At 45.1% G+C, this 23,554-nt stretch overlaps 1 protein-coding gene across 1 annotated transcript; it reads left to right on the forward strand.

Annotated features, from left to right (window-relative positions):
* Positions 1 to 5,011: 5,011 nt before the first annotated feature.
* On the forward strand, positions 5,012 to 19,081 carry LOC146437567 (transmembrane protein 182-like). Its single transcript, XM_085060679.1, has 5 exons — positions 5,012 to 5,299; positions 7,110 to 7,227; positions 9,129 to 9,227; positions 11,683 to 11,820; positions 17,833 to 19,081. The coding sequence occupies exons 1-5, from the start codon at positions 5,147 to 5,149 to the stop codon at positions 18,060 to 18,062; spliced, it is 738 nt and encodes a 245-aa protein (XP_084916805.1). The 5' UTR covers positions 5,012 to 5,146; the 3' UTR covers positions 18,063 to 19,081.
* The last annotated feature ends 4,473 nt before the right edge of the window (positions 19,082 to 23,554 follow it).

Below are 23,554 nucleotides of genomic sequence, written 5' to 3' on the forward strand. Positions count from 1 at the left end.
GCACTTAAATAAGGAGCTTTTTCCAGTTGAGGTTCCCATCATGAAAAATCTGTTCTCTGCAATATCATTGTGGGCTATCAAAGACCTTATCAAGTGGTGACTGTTTTGGCAGGGGTAGATTTCTGTTTAGGCAACAGAAGTGGTTGGAAGAATGCCAGAAAACGGAATGGAAATTTTATCTGAGGTGGAAAAAAAAGGTAAAAAAAAATTCCTTGCATTTTTTTTGAAATGGTACATGTTCATCTCAGTTCAGAGGGATGTTTCCATGCCAGGATCTCCCAGCTTCTGGCAGCTCCAGAAGCTGCTGGCTCCAGGTGTGCAGTGGCTGCAGAGGCAGCTCCAGCCAGCCCCACATTCCCGTGCACAGGCACTGGCTGCATCCTTCTTGGATCCCAACCCATCACTCCCTTCCAGCCCCACTTTGCAGTGCTGGGTCCATAAATACCTCTCTGCTGCATGAACAATTTGCTTGATCTGCAGAGAAGACAATATTCCCTGAGGGACATTTTTTCCCAGTGAGTCACTCTGCCCTAAATTTAACCTTCTGGATACTGTGGATTTTTTCTTAAAATTTCTTTACAAAATATAATAGCCCAGCTAAAGCTTTTATGAAGTATTTTCCAGTCACTTAGTGGCCAAGCCCTCTGACTAGTTTTTATTTCAGCCCAGAATACCTTTGATAATCTTTGCCAGTATTCAGTGTTGGTGGTCTTAAAATTCTACAACCGAGTGGAAAACTGTTAAATGCTCAGGCTTCAGAGCATGCCTAATTAATTCTTTCCAGGGTTTTAGTCCTTTAAAAAGTGTTAAAAACACGGATTCAGTGTATCATTGAATATTGCATGGTTCTGTGGAAATAAATTGCATCAGTTTGATTCCTTTAGGAGTTCAGAGAGTTTTTGCTCTGTGCTTACTCTGAAGTTTACAGAGTCTGTGGAAAGTTCAGGTTAAAATGGGCCAAAGTTGTTAATGAAGGGGAGCAGCTCGATGGCAAAGTGAGAGCCCAAAAACCATATCAGAAAATTCTGTGCAAAGACATCAATCAGCTGCATTTGAAAATCAGGCAAAATCTCCCTTGTACTCACAACTCCAAAAGCATTTCCTCACGTGAACTTTAATATTTTTATTTTGAGCAGAAAACCACACTGGTGTTTATTTTATTTCATGACTGCTTAAGAAGATTATAATGACTTAATCCTGGAAAAGGCTGGCAGCAGTTGGGAAGCAGGTGAGGCAAATTTGAGCTTTTTTCTCTCCTGACATCAAGTCCTGGAGGGGATTCAGCCTCAGAAGAACCATTAAGGATCTTTCAACATCCAGGCTTATGTGCTTCTTCCAAGAGACATGGAGACGGGGCAGATGAAAAGGGAGCGTGTGATGGAGATGAACTGGAGATTATCATATTCATGCAGAATTAAAGGGGCAAATGCCAATGTGGGTATCTGTTGCTCTCCTTTCCAGCACAGCTCAGACTGGGGGATTGCTCTTTGTGAAACCAGCAGGGATGTTGGTGGCTTTTCCATGGTAATGTTGGTAGTGCTGGGGTGCTCTGTCGTGGCCTGGTTGTCCTTGGTGTCTTCTTGTTCTGAGGTTTGGGGAGAGAAGAGTAAAGGGAGAGACTCACGAGAGAGATTCACTCACCTACCTAAGGAAACACCACCTGGAGCACCTTTTGGAGCAGGACAGATCACAGAACCATGGAATCATTCAGTCTGGAAAAGCCCTTTAAAAACACAGAGCCCAACCATTCCCCCAGCACTGCCAAGGCCACCACTGACCCATGTTCCCAAGTGCCACATCCACACAGCTTTTAAATCCCTCCAGAGATGGGGAATCCACCACTGCCCTGAACAGCCTATTCCAGGATTTCACCACCCAGGATTGTCAGACCAAGGTCCAATGGAGAAAGGTCTGCAGATCTCCAAAGGGGTCAGTGAAGTCTCCAAAGGCAGCCCTGAAATCTCATCTCTTTATCAAATTCCAAGAAATCCTCTGCTTTCCACATGAGAAAATATGTTGATCTATCTGCATAAAATGTAAATTTTTCTGCAAGCATGGATCAAACCACAGGAAATAATAACACAGACTGTGCTGATGGAGTCTTTGATCAATCCAAAGGTAAAACACCCAATTCTGTGAAAAATCTGAGCTGACTTGCCCCAGCTCCTTGCTAGAATATGTATGTTTTGGAGAGCCACAATTTTTGTTTAAAAGCTTAAGGGAAAAAAAAATTCCTTAGGGTCAATTAGGAATTAATAAAATGCTCAGGATACAACTTTCCCTTGCACCCACTGAAATCCTGGAGCTGCCCATGGTGGCACCATCACCTGGCCCTGGGGATAAGAGGATGCTGAAGCAGGTCTCTGCTGGCACCAGGAGAGGTAAGGGAGGAAAGGGAGAATTGTTTTCCTTGGGAATGAAATGACATTTGTTTCTGTCTTTGCATGGAAAGTGCTGCTGGTTGGTTAATTCACCCCCTGGCTTTGGTGTGGCATTGCAGAGATCCCAACAGAGGCTCCAAAGGACAACCAACATCATTGCCACTTTCTACAGGCTGGGGGAAAAGGCCACATGGTCTCATTGCCCAGGAACTTTCTGGATCCTGCAGGTGATGAGCACCTGGGGCTGTGACAAGGAATCACAGAATTGTCATGGAATCACAGGATGGCTTGGGTTGGAAGGGACCCTAAAGGTGATCCAGTTCTGACACCTTCCACTGGACCAGGTTGCTCCAACCCCTGTCCAGCCTGTCTTTGAAAAGAAACAACTGTCAGGAGTGGGATTTCAGTGCATGGAGAGACAGTTCAACCTTGGGAACTCAATTCCTGTTCCACAGCCTGGGAATTTGGAGGATGTTGGACTGAGCACAAAGCAGCCTCAGAAGAGCCAAGGCTGGGCACCAGCAATGCTCCGCCTCAGCCATGCAGGGTTTTTCTGCCAGTGGGACTCAGAATTCCTGAGGACACTTCCAAATGGCCAACAGCACTAACTCGGGATGTGCAGTGGCACAAAAACAGCAGTGCCAAATACAGCTGGCTGAAAACACACCCAGAAATGGGGAAGTGTGCATTAATCCCTTTTTAAAAACAAAAATACACAAGTGCCCATTTTGCATTTTAATTTTATGTAATTGCAGTGTGATCTACAAAAAATCCTCACTCCTGGTGTGCAAATCCTTGTTTTCACCCAGCTCCTCCAAGCGCTGCCAAAGCTCCTGCCAGTCGTGTCCAGCTTTGAGATCACAAGAAGAGATGGCAACCAATTGTCCTTGTCACTTCAGACAGGTTTAACCAGGACCGTGGGGTAGTTAAATGAAAACCAATTGGAATTGCACTAATTGATTATTTAGGTGATAGATAAGTTGTACTTCGTGTTTAATTAACCATTTCATGTTCAATACAGAGAGCTCACCTAATTGAAGCACCAGTGACTGTGGGATGGGTGTGTCATTGCTGTGAAAAATGTGGATAAAGAGTGGATGTGCTGGGATGGGGTGGGCTGGGAAAGGGTTAGTTTGTGTAGGAATGGGAAGAGTGGAGGTTTAGGGAAAGTTGATCACAGAACCTCCATGGAAACCCTTTGCTGGAGCTGGGAGTGTGTCCATTGGGATGGCAGGACAATGGGATGGACAGTGTGTGTTTATTCCTGCAGAATCCCAGCTCTGTGGCTGAGTTTTGACTCTGCATGATGGTAAGTTTGCTCCTGTCCCAGCTCTCCTCTCTGCCTGTGTCAGTGCAGGGAATTCCCTGGATCCTGTGGAATTCCTCACATGCTCACAGTCAGGTTAAACCAGCAGCAGCTCTGCTGCTGGGACAGTGAGGGAGAGAGGTCTAATGTGTTATTTAACAGCTACCTGTGTAATATTTAACACAAATAATGCAGAGGAGAAAATAAACTATTATAATTTAAATTCTGTTGTGCGTATAGGAGGTTGAGTATATTCATCACTCTGTGTACCTCAATAAGAAGTGTAGTCAAAATTTTCCCCAGCCCTCTCCAGGTTCCCAGCCAGTGTGCAGTTGCTTTGAGATACCCATATGTTCACAGGTAACTTTAAATATTAAATTGATTTTGAAATTAATTTGGCAACATGAATACCCATAGGATAGGGAAGTCAACATCTTCATATCCCCCCTTGTTTAGAGCAGGTCATGACTAAGGCTAGAGTTAGAAATTCTGAACCTGATTTTTCACTGTAATTCAAATTTCTTCTCCTGGCCTCCTGGCATGTCACAGGAATGTAGTTATTGCCCTGCAGAAATTATAATTTTCCTAGTCTGGCATCCCATTCCTGGCAGTGATCTACAGCAGATGCTCCAGCAGAAGCCAGCAACATTAGGAAGCAAATGGCAGTGAAATTCCAAGCAGGAATGTCCTTGTTCCCAGGAGACACTTCTCCCACAGCAGGAGGGGTGGGTGGGATGGGTATGGATCCATAAAATCCACTTTTCCATGGCAAGAGGGAGAACATTTACAGCTGCAGGACAGCCCTGCTGTGTCCATGTGTGCACCTGGTTGGAGCTCCTTGTCCAGCTCCATGTGGACCTGCAAAGGTGTTGGTTGCATCACTTCCGAGAGGACTGGGATATTTAAGATATCCCAGTGTTTTAATATTTTTCTTGGATCTCTGGAGTTAATTCTGTAAAAGTCGCAGCAGAGTTTAGCTCAGAGGAAGAAGGAGACACAAATTTCACAAGTGCCACTTGTGGGGACACTGAGAGGTGTCACTGCAGGGGCTGAGGACACCACAGACTCCATGGTGTGGGGAAGACCTTTGAGTCCACTGGGATGGGAAAAACTCCCTGGTGTCCTAGGAATTCTGCACTCGTGACCCAGAGCCATGTCCTGAGGGCTCCCAGCTCTGCTCCTCTGGCCAGAGCAGCCATGTGTCCCCTTGGAAAGCTCCCTGCTCTGCCTCCATAGCTGTTTGTCATGATCCCTAATGCCACAGCTGCTTGCTTACGCCAGGTCATCTGCTTTTATTAGTCCTGCTCCACCACCCCCTGAAACTCACACCAGCCAGGAGATCGTTACCCACATCCAAAAATAGCATTCCCCTGGCTCTGCTCTCCCAGAAACCCAGGAAACTCGGGGGTTTTCCTCCTTTTCTGATTTCCAGTCGGGCTGGTTTCCCTCCTGCTGCCCCATGAAGGTCGGAGCAGCCGCCCTGGCAGCAGGGATCCTCGGAGGCACCGGGGTGTTGCTCTTCCTCATCGCCTTTGGGACGGATTATTGGCTTCTGGCCACGGACACCTGCGGGGTCTTGGAGCATGGGAACAGCAGCCTGAGCACCGGCAGGGTGAGCTCTGAAATCCTGGGCTTTGAAAGAACTTACTGCAATAATTCTGAATCTAAAATTTTGAAATCTGGGATAATATATATGTGCTCAGTGATAGTGATCTGTTAATGTAAAACGTCAGACTGAGGTAAAACTTTAAATTCATTAAAATCCAAACCAGCTTTTCCATGATATTGAGCATTTTGACTGGAGTAAAGGGTGTCTAGGAAATATTAAGAGGGCACCTCTGTAGTCTGGCAGATATGAACATTAGAGAATGAAAGGCAAAAATGTAAGAGCTCTAGTTGTTGACAGCATTTCCCTCTAAAAACAAAAAATATCTCATGATATTTGCATTAAAAGATTTCTCCCTCTGTAGTTTCTTCATTTAAAACTAGTTCATTTTTAACAGTGTGGGGCTTGGCAGTCACTTCCATCTGAAGTGATACAGCTGCAGCACAGACAGCAAACAAAAGTGAACATCAGACACAGAGCGGAGCAGATGAGTTTCTGCCCATCCAACCAGTGGCCTGGATATCCTCAAATAAAGATTTGTATAGGATTTTAGTTAGCAGGAAATGTAATTTTCCCGGGACAGTTTGATATTTCAGTGCTAAGGGCTGGTGTCACTCGTTTATAGATCCCTCAAGGTTGGATTTTCGCTGCACTTGCTGTTGTCTAACTCTTCAATGAAATAACAACCAGATCAGTTCCTCGAGCCACCCACTGCCCTGAAAAGTTTTTGTGCCAATCAATGTGTGGTTTCCATTACAAAATGACAGGAAGAGACCTTGTTGTGTGCAGACTTTTTGTTACTTCAAAGTTCAATCCAATTAGGTTTGATTTTTTTCCTGGTGCGGTGAGTCACCCTGGGTAAGCATCATGATGCCAGCAAGAAATATTTTCCTTTCATTTCAGAATCCCATAATCAAATGTAGGGCACTGTTTGCTTTAGTCATGGTTCCAAATGACTTTCCCTACTGAAAAGAAAAAAAAAATATGATGGAAAAAATGCCTGAAGGAGTGAGACAGAAGACAGGGTCTTTAGTTTCAAGAAGCTCGGTGAAGTCTGGGGATGGCACAGAGAGAGAAGTGCTACTTGTTTTTTGTGCACTTGGGAAGTGACTGTTAATTGTTTCGCATTTTAGTTGTTTTTGAAAGTGGAAAGAGCAGAGATGATGCACTGCACGACATGAATAAGCATCTCAAACATTTCAGAGACGCTCCTGGCCAAGTGTTGGGGAGCCTGGCGCTGAGGCAGAGAGACTTCAAAAGCACCAGGCAGAAATAGGAACTGTTCTTACTCTTCCCTCTGAGCTATTTTATTTCTATTTCAGACACTGTTTCTATTATTTCTATTTCTGTTACTGGTTGTGGATAACAGGCTGTGTTTTTACTTTCTTTGCCCTTTCTTAAGCTGTCGAATCCTGTCCCTTGCAGATAAGGATGGGCTGAGTATCTGGCAAACTCAGGGAAATGTGCTGTGGATGCACCAAGTCAGAGCCACCAGCTGAGGAAGTTTCAGGGCTGAATGTTCCCCTTGTCATAGTCAGGATTTTATCCTGAAAGTAAAAGGAGAATCAGGTCAGAGCTCTGGAAGCTGATGGTTTGTGCAGGTCTCCAGGACAATTTGTAATCGGAGCATTTTGTAGCTGGGGCATGGCAGAAAGTCAAGGACAGAAGCTCCTCTGTGTTTCCCAACCCCTCCAAAACAGACTCAAAAAATGAACAAAAACCCCATAAAAATTAAATTAACGTCTGTTTAAGCAAAACATGTCCTCTTTGTACCATGATCTTCCCTGGTTCAGCTTGGACTTTCATTCCTCCCCAGGCTGAAGCTCCAACAGAGGTTGGGAAGGAGATCCTCACTTTCCACCACGAGGGTTTCTTCTGGCGCTGCTGGTTCTTTGGCGAGGGCCACCCCGAGACCATCTGGACCTTCTGGTACAGTGAGTATGATGCCACCACTCCATATCCACAGCATTCCCTCACAGTTTAATGGGAAACAAACTCAGGCAGTGCTCCCAGGGATGAGGAGATGGTTTTATTTCTTTTTTCTTGTATCTCAAAAGCAAACCTGGCTCACCCTTTTTGTGCCCTTTCTGTGCTTTTTTTTTTTGACTTGGATTTTGCTCTCAGTTGTTCACAGAAATGTAGGAACCTCTTGATGCCATTTAATTTATCACCTACAAAGTTGTGTGAAGTGGTGGCTTCCACCAGCACAGAGAACCTTCCTTCCTCCCCTTCCCTCCCAATAGCTCTTGATGTTTGTGTTCAGCAAATTTCTATAAATGTGAGCCCATGCCCTTCCTGGCATCACACTTCTGTCCCTCTTTTCTGCTTTCCAGGTGCTCAGCATTCCCAGCTCTCACTGATTTCTGCACTGGGAAGGCTGGAATTGCACATATGTGGTGTCCAGTGGTCCTTTGAGCTCAGTGATGGACCATGAAAAGCCACTTTATTTTAGGATCTTGCTTGTTTTGCTTTTTAAGATCACTAAAATTACACTTGGGAAAAAAACAGAGAGGGGTGCAAAATGTTTTATTTTTTGGAAAACAACACTCTTCAACAACAAATTGAGGGAGAGGGTGAAACCTGTCCTGTGACACCATTTGGTGCCAACCTGGTGGCCCTTGTGCAGTGAAGGGTTGGCCCAGTGAGCCAAGTGCTCTCACCAGGAATAGGAAGGGAATGAGACCAGCCCCAGGACATGCTGCCCTGCTAGCAGCCACAGCTCTACAGTAGGATCCGGGGAAAAACCCCCAGATTTTAAATAAGTTCTGCAAATGCTTTAAACACCACAAAAACCTTGGCTCTGTGCCCACCGAGGCTTCGATGGAAGATGCTGGAGCAGCACTATCACCTCAGAGAGCATTTCCCTGCAAATAATGCAGGTTCCCACACCAAATTTACTCTGCAGTGATTAAAATTTCAAATGACTTTGCTGTCCCCCAGCCCCTGACCTGTTTCCTGTAAAATCTTGCAGGAATAGTTCCCGCCACCGTTCAAGTGAACAATGGGAGGTTTTTCACGTGGAAAGTTTGTGATAAAAAAAGGACAGAGAGTTTGCTACTGAATTACATTGTATGGAAATGCATAATATAATTTTACCTGAAGTAAAATGAGTCACTCTGATAACTGGCAAATTTTTTGCTACTTCTTTAGGTGTTTATTATAATAGGATTGATCATGGCAAATTAATTTGCTGCTCCCGTGGATGTAATAATTAATTCAATAGGTATTCCATAGTCAATTTAGCATGAGCTAATGTCCACCTATTATAAAGTGCTCCTTTGAGCTGGGGAACATATTTAAATAAGTGGCCAGCCATTAATTAATTCATTTAACATTCATTCTATTACTGTTAATCATGATAAGCCTCAGTGGTATTAATATTGATGGGGCACTTCCACTCTAATTGTGCTTTTCCTTCTCACCAGCTGGAGGTCTTGGAAGTACCTTGTTCTGGTACCCAAACATTTTGACCCTTCCAGGCAGTCAGGCACATTCTCTGGAGGAAAACAGCAATGGGAATATTTACACTGATTTCAGCTGTTCCATATTGCATGATTTTCATCCACCTTAGATTCAGGTTATGAAGATGAGAAGATGTGCAAGAAGCAGTCTCAGATCCTCTGATATCTCCCCTCTTCCATCGTTCTTATTTCTATTTTTATTTTTCTCTCCGGCCAAGATTTATTATCCATTTTTCCTCCCCAGCCTTCTGATTTCAGTGAGGGTTTTGCAGGTTTTGCACAGCAGCACATCACCATCTCAACCCTGTAACTGTGGTTCTGCAGGAAATCAAAGCAAACAGGGATTTAATTCTTCTTTCTTTCATCTTTTCCAGCCAGCCAAGCTCACCCCAAGTTCTGCATGCATGGCTACCTCTTCCCCATGCCCATTGCTCTTGGACCTTTCCCCCATCCCTCCTATGACACAACTGCAGGTGAGTTTCTATCCTTCTCCCCCTGCAGCTCCTTTTCCAAGGGATTGAGCAGAGATTTGGGATGTGTGTCAGTAAATCCACATGGCCAAGCATGGCCAAGACCTTTGGAAAGCTCCAACCAACCAGTCCTGCCTGGTTGGCTGCCCCAAGCACACATTGAGATGTTCTCCCAAATTTCCTCTCCAGCCCAGCTGTGCCAGGATGGGCTGTGCTCTTTCCTGCTGGGTGCTCTGCACCTACTCCTGTGAGCAAGGCAGGAGAATAAATCCATTTCCCCCACCTCCTCACTCGCTGTAGAGCTGGAGCCAGAGGACCCAAACCCAGCCCAGTGTTGACTCAGTCCCAGAGTCTGGTTTCCTGGGATAGCTCAGGTGCTGATTTGTTGCAACACAAAATAAACAAGCACTGGAAGATCAGTTAATGACCAAATTGTTAGAAAATCCACGTAAGTGACTGGCTTATTTCTAATGCACTGAACACTACGCAGTTGAAGAGCTCCCTTTCAACTGGGTCCCTTTTTTATTTATGTTTCTCTATATTTTCCGAGTTCTTTAATGAATCAGCTGCTGCTAGGAATTTTAATTTGCTAAATTGGTGGCAGCAGTTAGAATTAATTCAATGATCTTTTTTGAAATGAATTGATTTCTTTAAATAGTGTGCATCAGTCTGCCTTGCCTCCGGGGATGCAGGGCAGACGTTCTGCACAAACAAACATCTTGACCTTTTCCTTAGCCTTTAGCAGTACCTTTTTTTTAGTTTTATTTTATTTTTCTTTTCTGTGAGAAATTAATTTAAAAAAAATAAAAATACTGTCAGTGGGAGCATGTGAGGGAGAGCAGCTCGTTTCTTTGGCTGTGCTGTGCAGGATTCCTGCCCTGGGGAATACTCTGGTGCCAAATGGATTCGAGGGACCTGTGGAGGGAGGAGGAGGAGAAGCTGATGCAGGATGTGCTGCATAAGCCATGGGATTGTTCCTGTTGGGAGAAACAAGCACAAGGTCCAGGTTCTGAATGATCCTGCTGGTAAACACACACTATTTTTTCCATCCTAAATAAAGGACGCTGGAGGCATCTGTCCCTGCCTGTCAGCCCCGGTATGAAACCCTCCCCAGACGTGTCCCTCGGGACAGCCCAGGGATGATCTCGATGTTCAGAGATCTTTTCTGACCTCAGTGGTTCTGTGAAGGTGCTGGGGACAGGGGGCTCTGTCTGTCCCTGTCACCCCTGGGGACATGGGGTGGCTCAGCCTCCGCATTTAGGGCAGGGAGCACCGGGCTCTTCCCCTACCCCAATCCTCTGCAAAACCCTCTGGGGATTTTGCTCTTAACACCCTTTTCTTCCCAGCCAGTCCATCCTCATTTGCAAACGCTGACAAACCTGAGGCTGTCCAAGGAGAGGGGTCCTCCAGCTATTACCTGCTCCAGAGATAATTCTGCCTTATCTGCATCCTCTTAGTCTCCCTGAGAGAAACGGGTGACGGGAGGTTAAACATGAAAATGAATTCTGTGGTTTTGGAGAGTTCAAGATACTTATCTCTCCCTAAGTGCCTCTCCTGACAAAATGGTTTCAAATGAGGAAAACGCATCTTCTCTGTATCATTTTTCTTTCAAGTGTGAATCATTTCAGCATTACCCACTTGCTCGTGCTCGGCTCAAATCGAGCTGGAGCTTCTGGAAAACAACAGGCAGGGCGAGATGGGGCGATCCAAGGGATTGGATTAATCAGGGAATGGGGAGCAGGGGATCAGAGGGTCTCTGCTGGAAGACCACCGCCTTTGGATAAGGGTTGTGGCAGTGTCTGGAAGATGCTTGGCTACCTAAATTCCTGGGCTGCACCCCATCCTGTCCCATCTGGTGGGATGTGATGCACCAAGCTTGCTTAGCTCTGCCTGGGGTGGTTGTGTGGAGCAAAACCCCCAAAAATTCCTTGGATGAAGAGGCAGCTGCTCCCTGCCCCATTCTCTTTCCTGGAGTCAAACAAGGCCATTAATGGGGGAACTCTTGAGCTCCTGTTTTCCCTGCAGTCCTGCCAACAAACACTGCCTTTCTTTTAAACCAGGAGCCTGGCACCTTCCCGAAGCGTTAATTAAAGCAGAACAAAGCTGTGCTCTGATTCCACCTCTCCAATTTTTGCTATTTTCTTCCCTTCCTTGCCAACCTTCTCCACACCCCCCGGGCACAGCTAAAAACGATGTCCTTTCCTCCAACCCCCTTTTGTGGTGTGCTTCCCTGGCAAACCTTCCCAGCCCTCTGGCCTCACTCCAGTCCCATTCTGCAGGGTGTGACATTCCCCCTGACCCCGTGGCTGTTCCAGGTGCCTCGGCTCTGCCTGACACAGGTTGTTGTTTTTACTGTTGCTAAAGCAGGGGTTAAACACGGGATCATTAAGAAAAAGGGCTTCTGAGGTTGAAGAAAGGCTCTCTGCCTCTCCTTTCACTGCCTTTGCTCCTGTTGCAGTGTACAGAGGTTTTTGGACGGCGTTCATCCTGCTGGCCGTGGCTGCTGGGCTCGGAGCGGGGCTCCTGCTGGTCTGTGGGGTTCCCTTCTCCAGCCCTCGCTCCTTCAAGGTCGGGGGAGGATTCCTGCTGCTCTCAGGTGAGGTGACACGGCGGGGCAGGGTGGCTTTGGGGTGGGGGGCAGGTGGGGATGAGGTGCTGCCGTGGGAAATGGAGCTCTGATGGGAGCAGCAAAGAGAATTCCCTCTTCCCCACTGGAATTAAACTCCTGTGAGCTCTGAGCAGCCTGATCCAGCGGAAGGTGTCCCTGTCCATGGCCTTTATGGTTTTTAAGGTCCCTTCCAACCCAAGCCATCCTGTGATTCCATGATTCTGTGCTCAGTCAGGCTTTAGCAATATAGTCCTTAGTCCTAGAAAGGCTGAGATTTTTGAAAACCACTATTTTTTTACTGCTCCTCTATGCAACCCTTTTATTCCAGTGAAGGCTGTAGCTGTGTTGAGCCTGGGCAGCATCAGCCCCACTCAGGTCCCCAAAGCCAGGCTTTGCATTTGGGCTGCTCCTGCCTCTGCTGTTCCCTTTGATAGAGCTGGAAACCCACAGAGTGATGAAAGCAAACCTGGTGATCCAAAATTGGAGGGCTGGCTTAAGGAGACCATTTCATCTGAGAAGATGAAATGAAGGCACAGCAGGAAAATGAATTAAAAATAGGCATTTATTCATTTTTCCCACTGCTCTTACCAATGATTTTACTGAATTATCACTTGGGCTTTTTCCTTTTCTGTATTTGAGAGTAATAACTGGCTTCACTAGTAGAAATACTTGATTTATACCACTGACTCAAACTCAGAAAAAAGCTCTTTTGTGACTCAAGCAGCCACAGGCTGGAGCTCAGCTGAGCTGCGCCAAGTGAAGAACTTGGTAATGAAATCAGGCCTTTCTCTGAAAAACCACTGCTTAATTGCAGATCCTGCACCAGCTCCTGCTTCCTCATATCTGGCAAAAATCACATGAGACAGTGTTTTTGCTCTCAGTTTGGGCTTTGAGTGTGCCCAAATTTGGGAGGCCTGAAAGCATTAGTGAAAATATTTAAGAAGAAAGGAATTGACATTGACCCAGGCACTGCCCTGGGCCTGTGTCACACCATGGCTGGGACAGCCCAGGTGCCACCTGGGCACCCCTGGGTTTGTGTCCTGCTGCTGTCACCAGCACCCCCAGGGTCTTTTCCACAAACAGATTTCCAGCCGTGCTGCCTCAAGCCTGTAGTTTTCCATGGAATTTTGATCCCATAATGGAGAATAATCCAAGGGTTGTGCCAGGGCAGGAAGCTTTCCCTCCCCATCTGTAGTCCAGGCTCCCAGGAGGCAGCAGATGTCCCTGAGGAGTGTGTCCAGTCTGCACCTTGGGCAGAAATATCACAGCAAAGGATGCAGAGTAATACTCAACTGTCTTCTTTTTTTTTTTTTTTTTCATTGTTTTTCCACTTTATTTGACTACTCCTTGATTAAAAGGCTGGGGCTTAGAATGTGACACTTTTTAGAAGAGCTGATTATGCATCACATAAACCTCTTGGCATTAGACAAAGATGCTGCTGTTAAAATTGAAGTTTGTATTAATGCAGCTTCAATCTGAACAGCAATCATTGTTATTAACAGTCATTCAGGGGAACGAGTTCAGCTGGAAGACACTTCCTACTATATTTTCCATTCAAATGGTAGCAGAAGGATTCAGTGTGTTTTTCAGCAAAGTTTCCTTGGTGTTTCAACTGATCCTTTTATTTCTGGGGGGACTTATCCTGATCTCAGACCTCTGGATCCTGCTTGGCCCTGGCTTCCTGCTGGATTTGGGTTGCATCCCTCCATGGTTATTTTCTCGTTATCCCTACTAAAAATATTTTGCATAATTGCACAGAGCAGTAGGAACAATGGATTTAACACAGCCTCAAGTCCCCAGCCACCCCTTTCCCTGGGATCTCAGGATGTGCAGGGATGATGCAGGAGAAAGCTCCTCTTGTCTTCTAATCATGGCCTGCAGGTCAGTGTTAATTAACCTCCCTTGCAGAGATGATCTCTCCTTGAGGAAGTGTGAAAAAGCTGGCAATCTGCAGGGTGGGAATGTGGTCTGGCAGTCGGATGGGGAGATGGAGCACCAGGAATGTCCCAGCCTCTGAGGGAACCCTTCACTGGCAGCTTGGTTATGCCCAGAAACTCCCTACTTTTGGGAGAAGTCGTGGTTGATCATGGCAAAATGATGCCACTTTTCCCACCAAAAGGCTCTAAAGGCACTGCTGGTGCAAATGCATTCCCAAACATTTAGGGATGGGCAGCCTGGCATGGTCCTGAGGAGGGTTGTGTGTTCCTCCATCACCAGGACAATCCAGTGCTGAAGGGTGAGCATTGTTATGGCTCAACTGGATCCCTTTGGATTTCCCCCCAAGATGCCTTTTATTTACTGTACTTTCCAGAGGGCAAATCTGCTGCTTCTGGAAGCTCTTCGAGTTGCTCAGACAACTTTGCTTGTGCTCCTTTGTCTTTCCTGCCTTGTGCTCCTCGGTTTTCTTTTCCTTTGGGCATTTTAGAGACCAAACTTAGAAGTGCAGCACTGGCACAGGTTGCCCAGAGAAGCTGGGCAAGTGGAAGTGCTCCAGGCCAGGTTGGATGGGGCTTGGAGCAACCTGGGATCATGGATCACATCCCTGCCCGTGGTGGGATCAACCTGTTCTTCAGCATGACCCAACAGCATGGAAAGAAAGGGCAGATTTCCCAGTCCTGTGAGCTAAAGTGCTGGATTTTTAGCTCAGACTCTGCTGCCCAAACGGAGCAGCTCCACTTTGGCAGTCTCAGGCTCCCCACGTGCAGCAAAGGCAGTCAGTTATGGAAGGGCAGCTGGAGGTCACCCCTCCATTTCCTCCTTATTAACATCCTTAAGAGGCAACGAGTGAGAGAGGAGAACGAGTCAAAGTTCATCGTTCTCCTAATTAGCAGATTACACAAAAGTTCAGTAGCTTCCCCAGAATAACAGTTAAAGATTGAGCTCGCTCACCTGTCCCCACAATTAGCAGCTATAAAGGTGTCACAAGGAAATAAAGTGAGAGAAGGCAAAAGCTCCACTTCAATTTTCATCCAGGAGACGCAGCTCCGCTGGGAGAGGGGGATGGAGCTCCAGGCTCCTGGATCTGCAGAGCACAAAGGAGACAGATTTAATACCCCACTGCAATTTTCTGGCAATTAGCCCCTCCCCAGAAGATGCCGCTGACCTCATCAGCCTGGAGATGGAGTTTCACAGTTAATTTTTCCAGTGCCATCCTAATGAACAGAGGCAAAGAGGGAGAAGGAGGCAAGGAAAGGGATCACTTGGGTAATTTTCCAGCGCTAGAAACCACTGGGGTGCTGAGAGAAGGGTGGGGATGAGGTTTGATGAGGTCTCCACTAACCCAAACCCAACACACATCCTCTGTCTAGGGCATGGGTGCTAATGCCAGTCTCATTTTCAGGGCAGAAAACTACATTTTTTCAGTTTTTCATTTTGCTGCCCAAAGCAGGAAGGAATCTTTGTCTCTACATCCAAAGCTGTCAGGAAACAAAGATGATTTCTGCTGTGTCCAAACCAAAAACCCCCAGAAAGGAGGGAGTAAAGTGAAACCTGTTCAAAAGATGAAAAATCCCAAGTACAACAGCATTTTAAAACAAAAGTGCCAAACACTTTGGTAATATGGAGGTGAAACATCCTGATTTTCTCATTGTGAAGAGTCTGCTGATGGCCATAAGTGTGACAAATTTTAGGCAGATTCAGGGATGCTTGTGATTGCTCCAAACAAGCATTTCTGGCTGAGCAGATTTCAGTGAGCTGCCCTTCCTGAGCTCCCACCGTCCTTTGGCTGCACCTGCCCTTCTGATTTTCTCTTCCCACCGAGGACATGGTGTAAATCCCAGGGATTCTTCATCACTCAGCTGTAATTATTCCAGGGAAGAAGGCTGCTTGCTTTACATTTTCTTGTCATTTGCCCAGAGTGTGAAAACATTCTTAATTTAGATGCCATGGCCATGCCATCACCTCCAGTACCTGTTTAATAATAAATCCTTCCATACCTGGAGCTTCTCCTGAGGCCAGAGAAGCGACCAATTCCCATTCCTTATCACCTGAAGAGGTTGGGGATGGTGCCACCCACACCTGGGACTTCCCACACCCTTCTCAGTGAGAACTGGAAAGTTTTGATCTAATTACTTCAAAAAAATGAGACTTAGGCCATCTAAGTTGTCCTGGGAGAAATCAAGGCAGAATTCCTGGTTATTTAAAGCAAAATTCCAAGGTGCTTTTCCATACCCACGTTCTCAGTCCCACTGGGGCTGCGCTTTCATTTGCGTCTCCTACGGTAGGTATTATAAGTTAATGAAATAGAAATTGATCTTTAAAGGAGCACTTTTCAAGGTTCAGTTGCTATCTAATTAATTTAATTTTAAATTACATTGGTAATAAAGACTTAATTGCCTTCTTATCAATACATTGTATTTTGTAAAGGACATGCGACTATTTAAACACGCCATCGTTTTCCTATAGTAGAATAATTGGTATTTTAAGCATACAACTATCATAGTAAGTGTAAAATATTTATTTGTGCACTTAATTTCAAGTGGTATCAAAACCTCAATGAACATGCAAATGTTCCAGCAGCTGCTGTTTAACTCCTTGCCTGCCTCTCCAGGAAAAACAAGGATTCCTCCACGTCAGTGGGAGCGGCTGGAATTATCAGTGTGGGGAGATGTAAAGAATATTCATACGGCTATGCCAGTTTTTGATTGATAAGATCCCATTTTTTTAGGGTATGGGAGGCAGTTTAGTAGATGTGACAGCTTAGGGAGGTGAACTGCAACTTCTGTCTGACTCCTGGTGAGGACTTTGAAGATTCTTACCTTCGTGTGAGTCTTATTTTTGGCTCTGAGATGTTTTTATAACCACTATAAACAGAATCACAGCAAAACACGAATGTGTTTTTTCTGACTGAAGATTCAGGAACCTACCAAAGCAGATAAATCAATGTCAAGCTTTACCCCTTTCCTTTCCCTAGCACAAGAGCTGGATTTTGGAGTGTATAAGCTGCCAGGAAGAATAATTAAATACACCACAACTACCTTTGATTTAAAAATGGCAAGGGGAGAAATTAAATCCTGCAGAAGCTGCAACACATCCACAGAACTGTGTGGTAACTTGTCAACTAAATTAATTTCGAGCTGTTGGCTTCAGCCATAAAAATAATATAAGCTGTGATGTATTTCTTTCATATATGTGTGTGTGTGTGTATATCTATATGTTATACAGCACCATTTAAAAATAGCAGCTTCTACCTGTGAAGTAGCAAGATCAAATATTTCTGAACTGCTTTCAGACCTGTCATCACCCCATCAGTGTTTAGCTTTAATAGATGTTGAGTCTAAAATGCACCATAGGTATATATTTTTAATGACACACAGTAAATGAGATTTGGGCCACTCTCATTTTTGTCGTCTGCTTCCGACCTCGTGATGTCAGCTGCTTATTATTCTTGTTATTATTCTGGTATTTAGTTTATTTTATTTAGCCCATCCCAGGTTAATATCTCATGGCTGTGTGCCTTTCCCAGTCCATGATGTGTTGGCCCTGCAGGCTCTGCTGGCTCTGGGGGTGACAGGGTCAGTGCTAGGGTTTTCCCATCAGCAGGATTGATCCCAGCACCTTGGCATTCCATGTCTTGGAAGGGTAGATACAAAAAAGGAAGAACTAAGTCTTGGTTTCTCCTCATTAATCTCTGAGAAATTAAAAGTGAAAAAGGTGAAACATCCCACCTTTGAGAGAGGAATGCAGATCCCTGCTGGGAACGTCAGCCCTGCTCTTGTGATTTCTCCATGGCCATATCCTGCTGGAGCAGAGCCTTCAGAAGTGCTGGTGGTCAAAGCACAAGGGTTCAGAGGGCAGGAGCTGGTCACCAGGGTGTGACCATGGCTCTCCCATGGCCAGTGGCCTTGGCTTCCACAGGAGCTGCAGAGCAACATCAGGAGCAACAATCCTGCAACACAGAGCTTTGATGCAGAGGATGGATCTTTTTTTTTCTGATCTTTTGTCACCTTTATTCCTGTATTTCCTGCACAGACAATAACTCACTTTTGTCTCCCTTCCCAGGAGGTTTGTTTCTCCTGCTCGTGTTTCTCTTTGTGATGTGGAAGGAGTTTGCAGCTGACTTTCACAAGTACATCCTTCTGGAGAGGAGCGAGCAGTGCCTGGATGATGTCCCTGTGAATGTCTTCTACGGCTGGTCCTTCATGTTTGCTGCTGCTGGGGTGCCCCTGGTGCTTCTCTCTGGACTCCTTTTCTTCCTGGTGGGCAGAGACATTATGGACTCCCTGCAGTAAGAAATTTGGAGAAGGCTTGGAGAAAACTGGTGATGCTCCTTGTGAAGAAACGCAGGCAGGTTTTGAGGACTTGATCATTTTTGTAGCTGTAATTGTGGGAATAGGTTATGCTCACACTGTGGGGAGGCAGGGATGGAGAGCTGAGCATCCATAGAATCCTGGGATGGTTTGGGTGGGAAGGGACCTTAAAGCTCACCCTGCTCCACCCCCTGCCATGGCAGGGACACCTTCCACTGTCCCAAGCTGCTCCAAGCCCCATCCAACCTGGCCTTGGACACTGCTAAGGATCCAGGAGCAGCCACAGTTTCTCTGGGCACCTTGTGCCAGGGCTCCCCACCCTCACAGGGAAGAGTTTCTTCCCAATATCCCATCTCTCCCGGCCCTCTGGCAGTGGGAAGCCATTCCCCCTTCTCCTGCCTCTCCATCCCTAGTCCCAAGTCCCTCTCCAGCTCTCCTGGAGCCCCTTTAGGCACTGGAAGGAGCTCTGAGTTCTCCCTGGAGCCTTTCTTGTCCAGCTGAACACCCCAGCTCTCCCAGCCTGGTCCCAGAGCAGAGCTGTCTGACCACTGCCCATCCCAAACCAGCCCCAGCTGAACATCCAGCTTCAGCCCTTTTCCACTTGGGAGAAATTCCAGCACGTTTGTGGGGTTTGCAGCAGTTTTCTCTGCAGCCCAAGGAAAAGCAGCTCCCCCAGCTCTCTGCCAGCACAGCTCCACATCCATATTCAGCAGAGCTGGAGTTTTACAGCATTCCCAGCATCCCAGCTTCTTGTAAAAGGAAATCGAATCTGGCTGTGACGGTGCAAGCAATAATGTCTATTTCTAAAAAGCAATTAAGGATGATTTTTTTTCCTTAGCCGGCTCTAATCGACGTCAAAGGACAACCATTTTAATGGGATGTCGGGAAACATGAGAAACTTTTTTTTCCTTAAAAGCCCTGATTCTGAAGATACAAATGTAGCTGGACCTAACCTAACTTTCAATAAGGGAATAAACCAATTTCTGTGGCATGAAACATTACGTGAATTAATTAGTATTTCTTTACAGCAACGCTTTACTCATCATTTAATATTTTCTCTGGATGCAGTTTTGTGGGGATTCCCAACCCAAAAACTGCAAGATGATCCCAGCTGAGGGAAAAAAAGGGGGACAATGGCATGATATTGTGATGTCACCATAGGTTATGTCTGTGCCCCATCAGTTCTTCAAGTGGCCATTTTTCACTATAAATTTTTTAAATAATTTTTGTCATTACTCTGAATTTAATATTTTCCCTGGACATAGTTTGGGGAAGATTCTCAACCCGAAAACTGAATAATGGTGGGAGCTGGGGGAAAGGGAGTGGGGATAATAGCCCTGGTATTTTTTTTGGCTCTGTTTTGGTTGACCCAGATGCTGCAATCAGCTCCAAAAAGACAAATTGTATAACATTTAAATATATTCAAATTCTTGCAGTCACTCAGGTGATTGGCTGACATGGCAGTGACCCTACAAAGAGCAATTACCTCCTGATTCTCCACCAAACTATCCAGGTACTGAGGGTGAAATTATTTACCCTGAATCTGCAGAGGCTTGTAAAGACACTTGAGAAATGACAAAGATTTGATCTTGTCATGTTTTTCGGGCTGGAGCGTGGTGCTTTGAAGTAGTTTGTTTGGTCCTTGCTTGCCGAGCTCATCTGCATAAATTTTAAATCAAACTCCTCCAAAAGAGCTGTTCTCCTGGATGTCAGAGTTTGTGCTCAACTCACATCTCCCCAGCTTTATGTCACACTATTGACTCAGTGCAGTTAATTAATAATGGAATGTAAATCTCTGCTAGGAAGCGCTGAAGATTGTTGGCAATGTAAAAATGTTTGTTAATGCTCTTCCTAAAATATTATTCAAGTCTGGCGTTTCTTTCCTTTCCGAGCAAGTTCTAATTATTCTTTTACAAGATTCATGGCATACACAGAGTGAGAAATTGTAATTCCCCCATGTAAAGATTAGTTCTTTCATATGAATAACAGGCTTGGGCTACAGTTCTTAAGCAATATCCACACTGTTTTCCCTTAATGGAAATTTTGTTTGAATAGAATTGGGATTTGCAGGTAAAAATCCTCTTTTTTTTCCCAGTGAATGGATTTTTTGTGACATTCCTAAACACACAGAGATTTTAGTGTTTGATTTCGCCATTCTAAACTGATTTTTTTCCCCTGATTCTCCTTGGGTTATGCCTGTTCCCCATCAGTTCTTCAAGGGATAATTTCTCACTATAAATTCCCTTTGAATAATTTTTGTCATTTAATTATCTATTCAGTGTGGAGATGAACACTTATGGTCACAAAGAATAAAAGTATATAATCCAGGAGCAGAAGAGGTCAAGATTTACAGTCACTTGCCTTTCACTGATCCCATAAAACAATCCAAGCATGCAGAAATGATGATCCCATAAGAGACACCAGGGCAGAAGAATGAGAATGCAGCAAGAAATCCATCAGACTTATTGATATCTGTGAAGCTGAGGATCCCTGAAGTTGTGAATATAGAAGTGAGTTTTATATTATAGAATGAAATATTTATTAACTTTCTCCATCTGTTCTTTAAAAAATTTAGTTTAATGTCATCAAGGCATTTATGGAATACATTTAGCTTAATCATGCATTCATGCCTTAGGGAGTAAAGCATCCCTGGAGACTTGCTCTTTCTGGATCAGCTCTAGAACAAGCAATAGTTTAAAATTCCATCATTCTTTGGTAAGAAACCACATGGCTTTGAATCATTCCTGGGCAGAAGGTGTTTTATTTTAAATATCTTTGGCATTGAGCACACTCCAGTAGTTGTCCAGTGTTGAGCTTTTGGGTAAGTTCATCAAATTCCTGGATATCCCATAAGTTTGGAAAATCTCTCAGTATTAGATATATATCTAATAGTCACAACAATAAGAAAGAACGAGATTGCAGAGTTGCATAATTAAAGCAATTAACTCCTCCATTAAAATCCCATGTTTATTGCCAGCACAAGGCCAAACACATAATTTTGATGGATTAAAGAGTCCAATTCCTTTGCTCTCGAGTTTCTCGTGGCAAGTACAACTCAAGCAGACAAAATTTGCTGCGAGAGTCATCACTTCTGGAGGAGAAATTTCAAAAAAGAAACTCATGGGCTCAGCGGTAGAGTTGGAAATTGCAGAAACCGCGGTCGCTTTCATCTGTTGAATGTGAAGTTTGATGAAAGGATATTATAGAGTAGTGACAAGGACCTAATTCTGATCCAAGTTTTGTCATTATAAATCATGAGTAATTCCGAAGGCTGCAGCAGACCCTTATCACTGCTAAACATCTGTAAGTCAGATCAGAACCGGGACTAATAAATACATTCAAAGATGCATAATTAAAACAGTGATTTCACATCACTCTGATGAATTTTAGTCAAGGATTTCTTCAAGGATGCTTTTCTCACATTAGCATTTGATGTTAGTAAGCAATGAATAATTCCATTTTTTCTTTCCAACATCTGGGACACTTCCTGCTTTATTTGCTACTTACTGAGCACTCTGCAGGAAATATTAATGAATCCTGGGTGTTGAAACACAGGCCCTGTGGATCGTGCTCAGGAGGCAGCCTGAGGAGGAGAGGAGAGGTGTCTTGAGATTAAGAGCTTGATTTTGGTGAAAGATACTGGGAGATTTGCCAAACCTGGGGGAGATACAGGGGTTTGGGGAGGTTACCCTAAAGTCGCTGTAGCAACTTCTTTCATGCTGTGGAGCTCTTCCCTGAGTTCTTCCCTCATTCCTGAGAGACAACAATTGATACTAAAAGTCTTTCCCCTTGGCCAGATCAGCTCTTTTCCCAGAGATTCTGGAAGCCAACAGCCAAGGATGCCCCAAGGCTGGAAGGCTCTGGTGCTTGGGTCCACCTCACCCAGGAGAGATGGCTCAAGAGACCAACACACCCTGAGAGCATCACTGCCTGGCCCAGCTGCTTCCTCACATTCCAGAGGCCTGGAAGTTTCTCCTCTTTCTTGGGAAATGATAAAATTCTGTATTTGGAGAGAAACCTGCAGAAGAAACCTGAGCTCCTGAGCCCCAGGAGAACTTCCAGAGGAGGAATTAAATGTCGTTCTGTATTCGTGTGAAGTGGCTGGAAGTTCAGCATCTGACCAGGGGTTGAAAACACCCTCTGCCATGGAAAGCAGGTAAACTGGAACTTACCCAACTTCATTCCATCTGGGTGTGGAACAGCCCCTCTGGAATTTATTACACACCTTTCCACTTTTTTGTCCAGAAAAATCCATCCCACCTGGCCAGGTCGTGTTTTGACTTTGTTCAGGCACATTCCTGCTGCCGTGGTGGCTCCTGTAACAACACATGAGTTTGCAGGAGGATCCCCACTGGAGCTGCTCCCCAAGGGATCCAGTCACTCTGGGGATCCCTTGTCCCTGCAGTGCCCCAAAACCGGCTGGAAAAGGGAAGTTCTGCACTGTTCCATCCCTGTGGAAAACACCCACAGCCCCTTCCTGCCCAAACCCCAGCCACCCTGCTGACTCAGCACCTCCCAAAGTGCCCCTTGTCCCTCAGAGCTGCCCGGGGAAGGGCTGGGGGGACAGGGCACAGATGTGGTGCAGCAAACGGAGGCACAAACCAAATTAAGCTGCACGGGGAGGCAGAGCAGCTCCATGCTGGGAGCGCGGGGCTCTGCATTACGGCAGGATTAAGCCATATCAGGCAGAGTCCCTTTTACAAGAGTGCACAGCACCTCAATCCCAGAATCAATAAGCTGTACATGCTGCAGCACAAAGAGCTCTTATCTGCAATACCACTTTGAATTTAGTGAATTTATTTAATCCCTGATGCCTGCAGAGCATCAGTCCTGTCTTCTGGGTTAATTTATTTATTCCGGTGATGTATTTTTAGTCTTTCAAGTCCTTGACATTTGAGAAGCAGATTTTCCCCCCTCTGCCTCGTTTCCTAAAAAACATCTGAATTGGAAAAAAATTATTTACAGGAATGTATTTTTTTTCCAAATTCATTCCCCACTTTTCCTTTTGGGAGCCAAGAGAAATACTATATCGATACTAATAACCATAAACAGAATGGATTGGAAAAGACTGTTTTTCTCCCTGCTTGGCAGAACCTGTTTCTAAATCAATGCTGGACATTCACTGATCTTCTCCCTTCCTTCTCATCTTTTTTTTTTTCTTTTCTCTAAGTATTCTCTCCTCATTTTAAATTAAAAAAATAAAAATCACCTTTTTTTGAGGTATATCCAAGATTCTTTTCTGTATTTAGTCTGAGAATTGTCAGGAGGGCAGGTGAAGTTCTTATCTCCTGGAATTTGATATGGCCAGGGGGATCAGACGAACCCTTGGCTCAACCCAAAAGAACCAGTGGGTTAAAGAGTGGGACTACTGTTAAGAAGAAATACCAAATGAAAAAATAGTCTGGAAGGTACTAAACATTTGGTTATGGAAGAGCAGATTGAAGCTTTATAAGCCTCAGGATCTGCAAGGAAGG

This window comes from Lichenostomus cassidix, chromosome 4A (assembly GCF_008360975.1).
Source record: "Lichenostomus cassidix isolate B80296 chromosome 4A, HeHo_3.0, whole genome shotgun sequence".
Lineage (NCBI taxonomy): Eukaryota > Metazoa > Chordata > Aves > Passeriformes > Meliphagidae > Lichenostomus > Lichenostomus cassidix.

What these genes read in the sequence shown, in the direction of transcription:
- LOC146437567 (XM_085060679.1), top strand. Translation starts at nt 5,147, where the DNA reads ATGAAGGTCGGAGCAGCCGCCCTGGCAGCAGGGATCCTCGGAGGCACC. An exon ending in GCAGCCTGAGCACCGGCAGG is followed by an intron (nt 5,300 to 7,109) that starts GTGAGCTCTGAA and finishes ATTCCTCCCCAG; the next exon opens with GCTGAAGCTCCAACAGAGGT. An exon ending in CATCTGGACCTTCTGGTACA is followed by an intron (nt 7,228 to 9,128) that starts GTGAGTATGATG and finishes CATCTTTTCCAG; the next exon opens with CCAGCCAAGCTCACCCCAAG.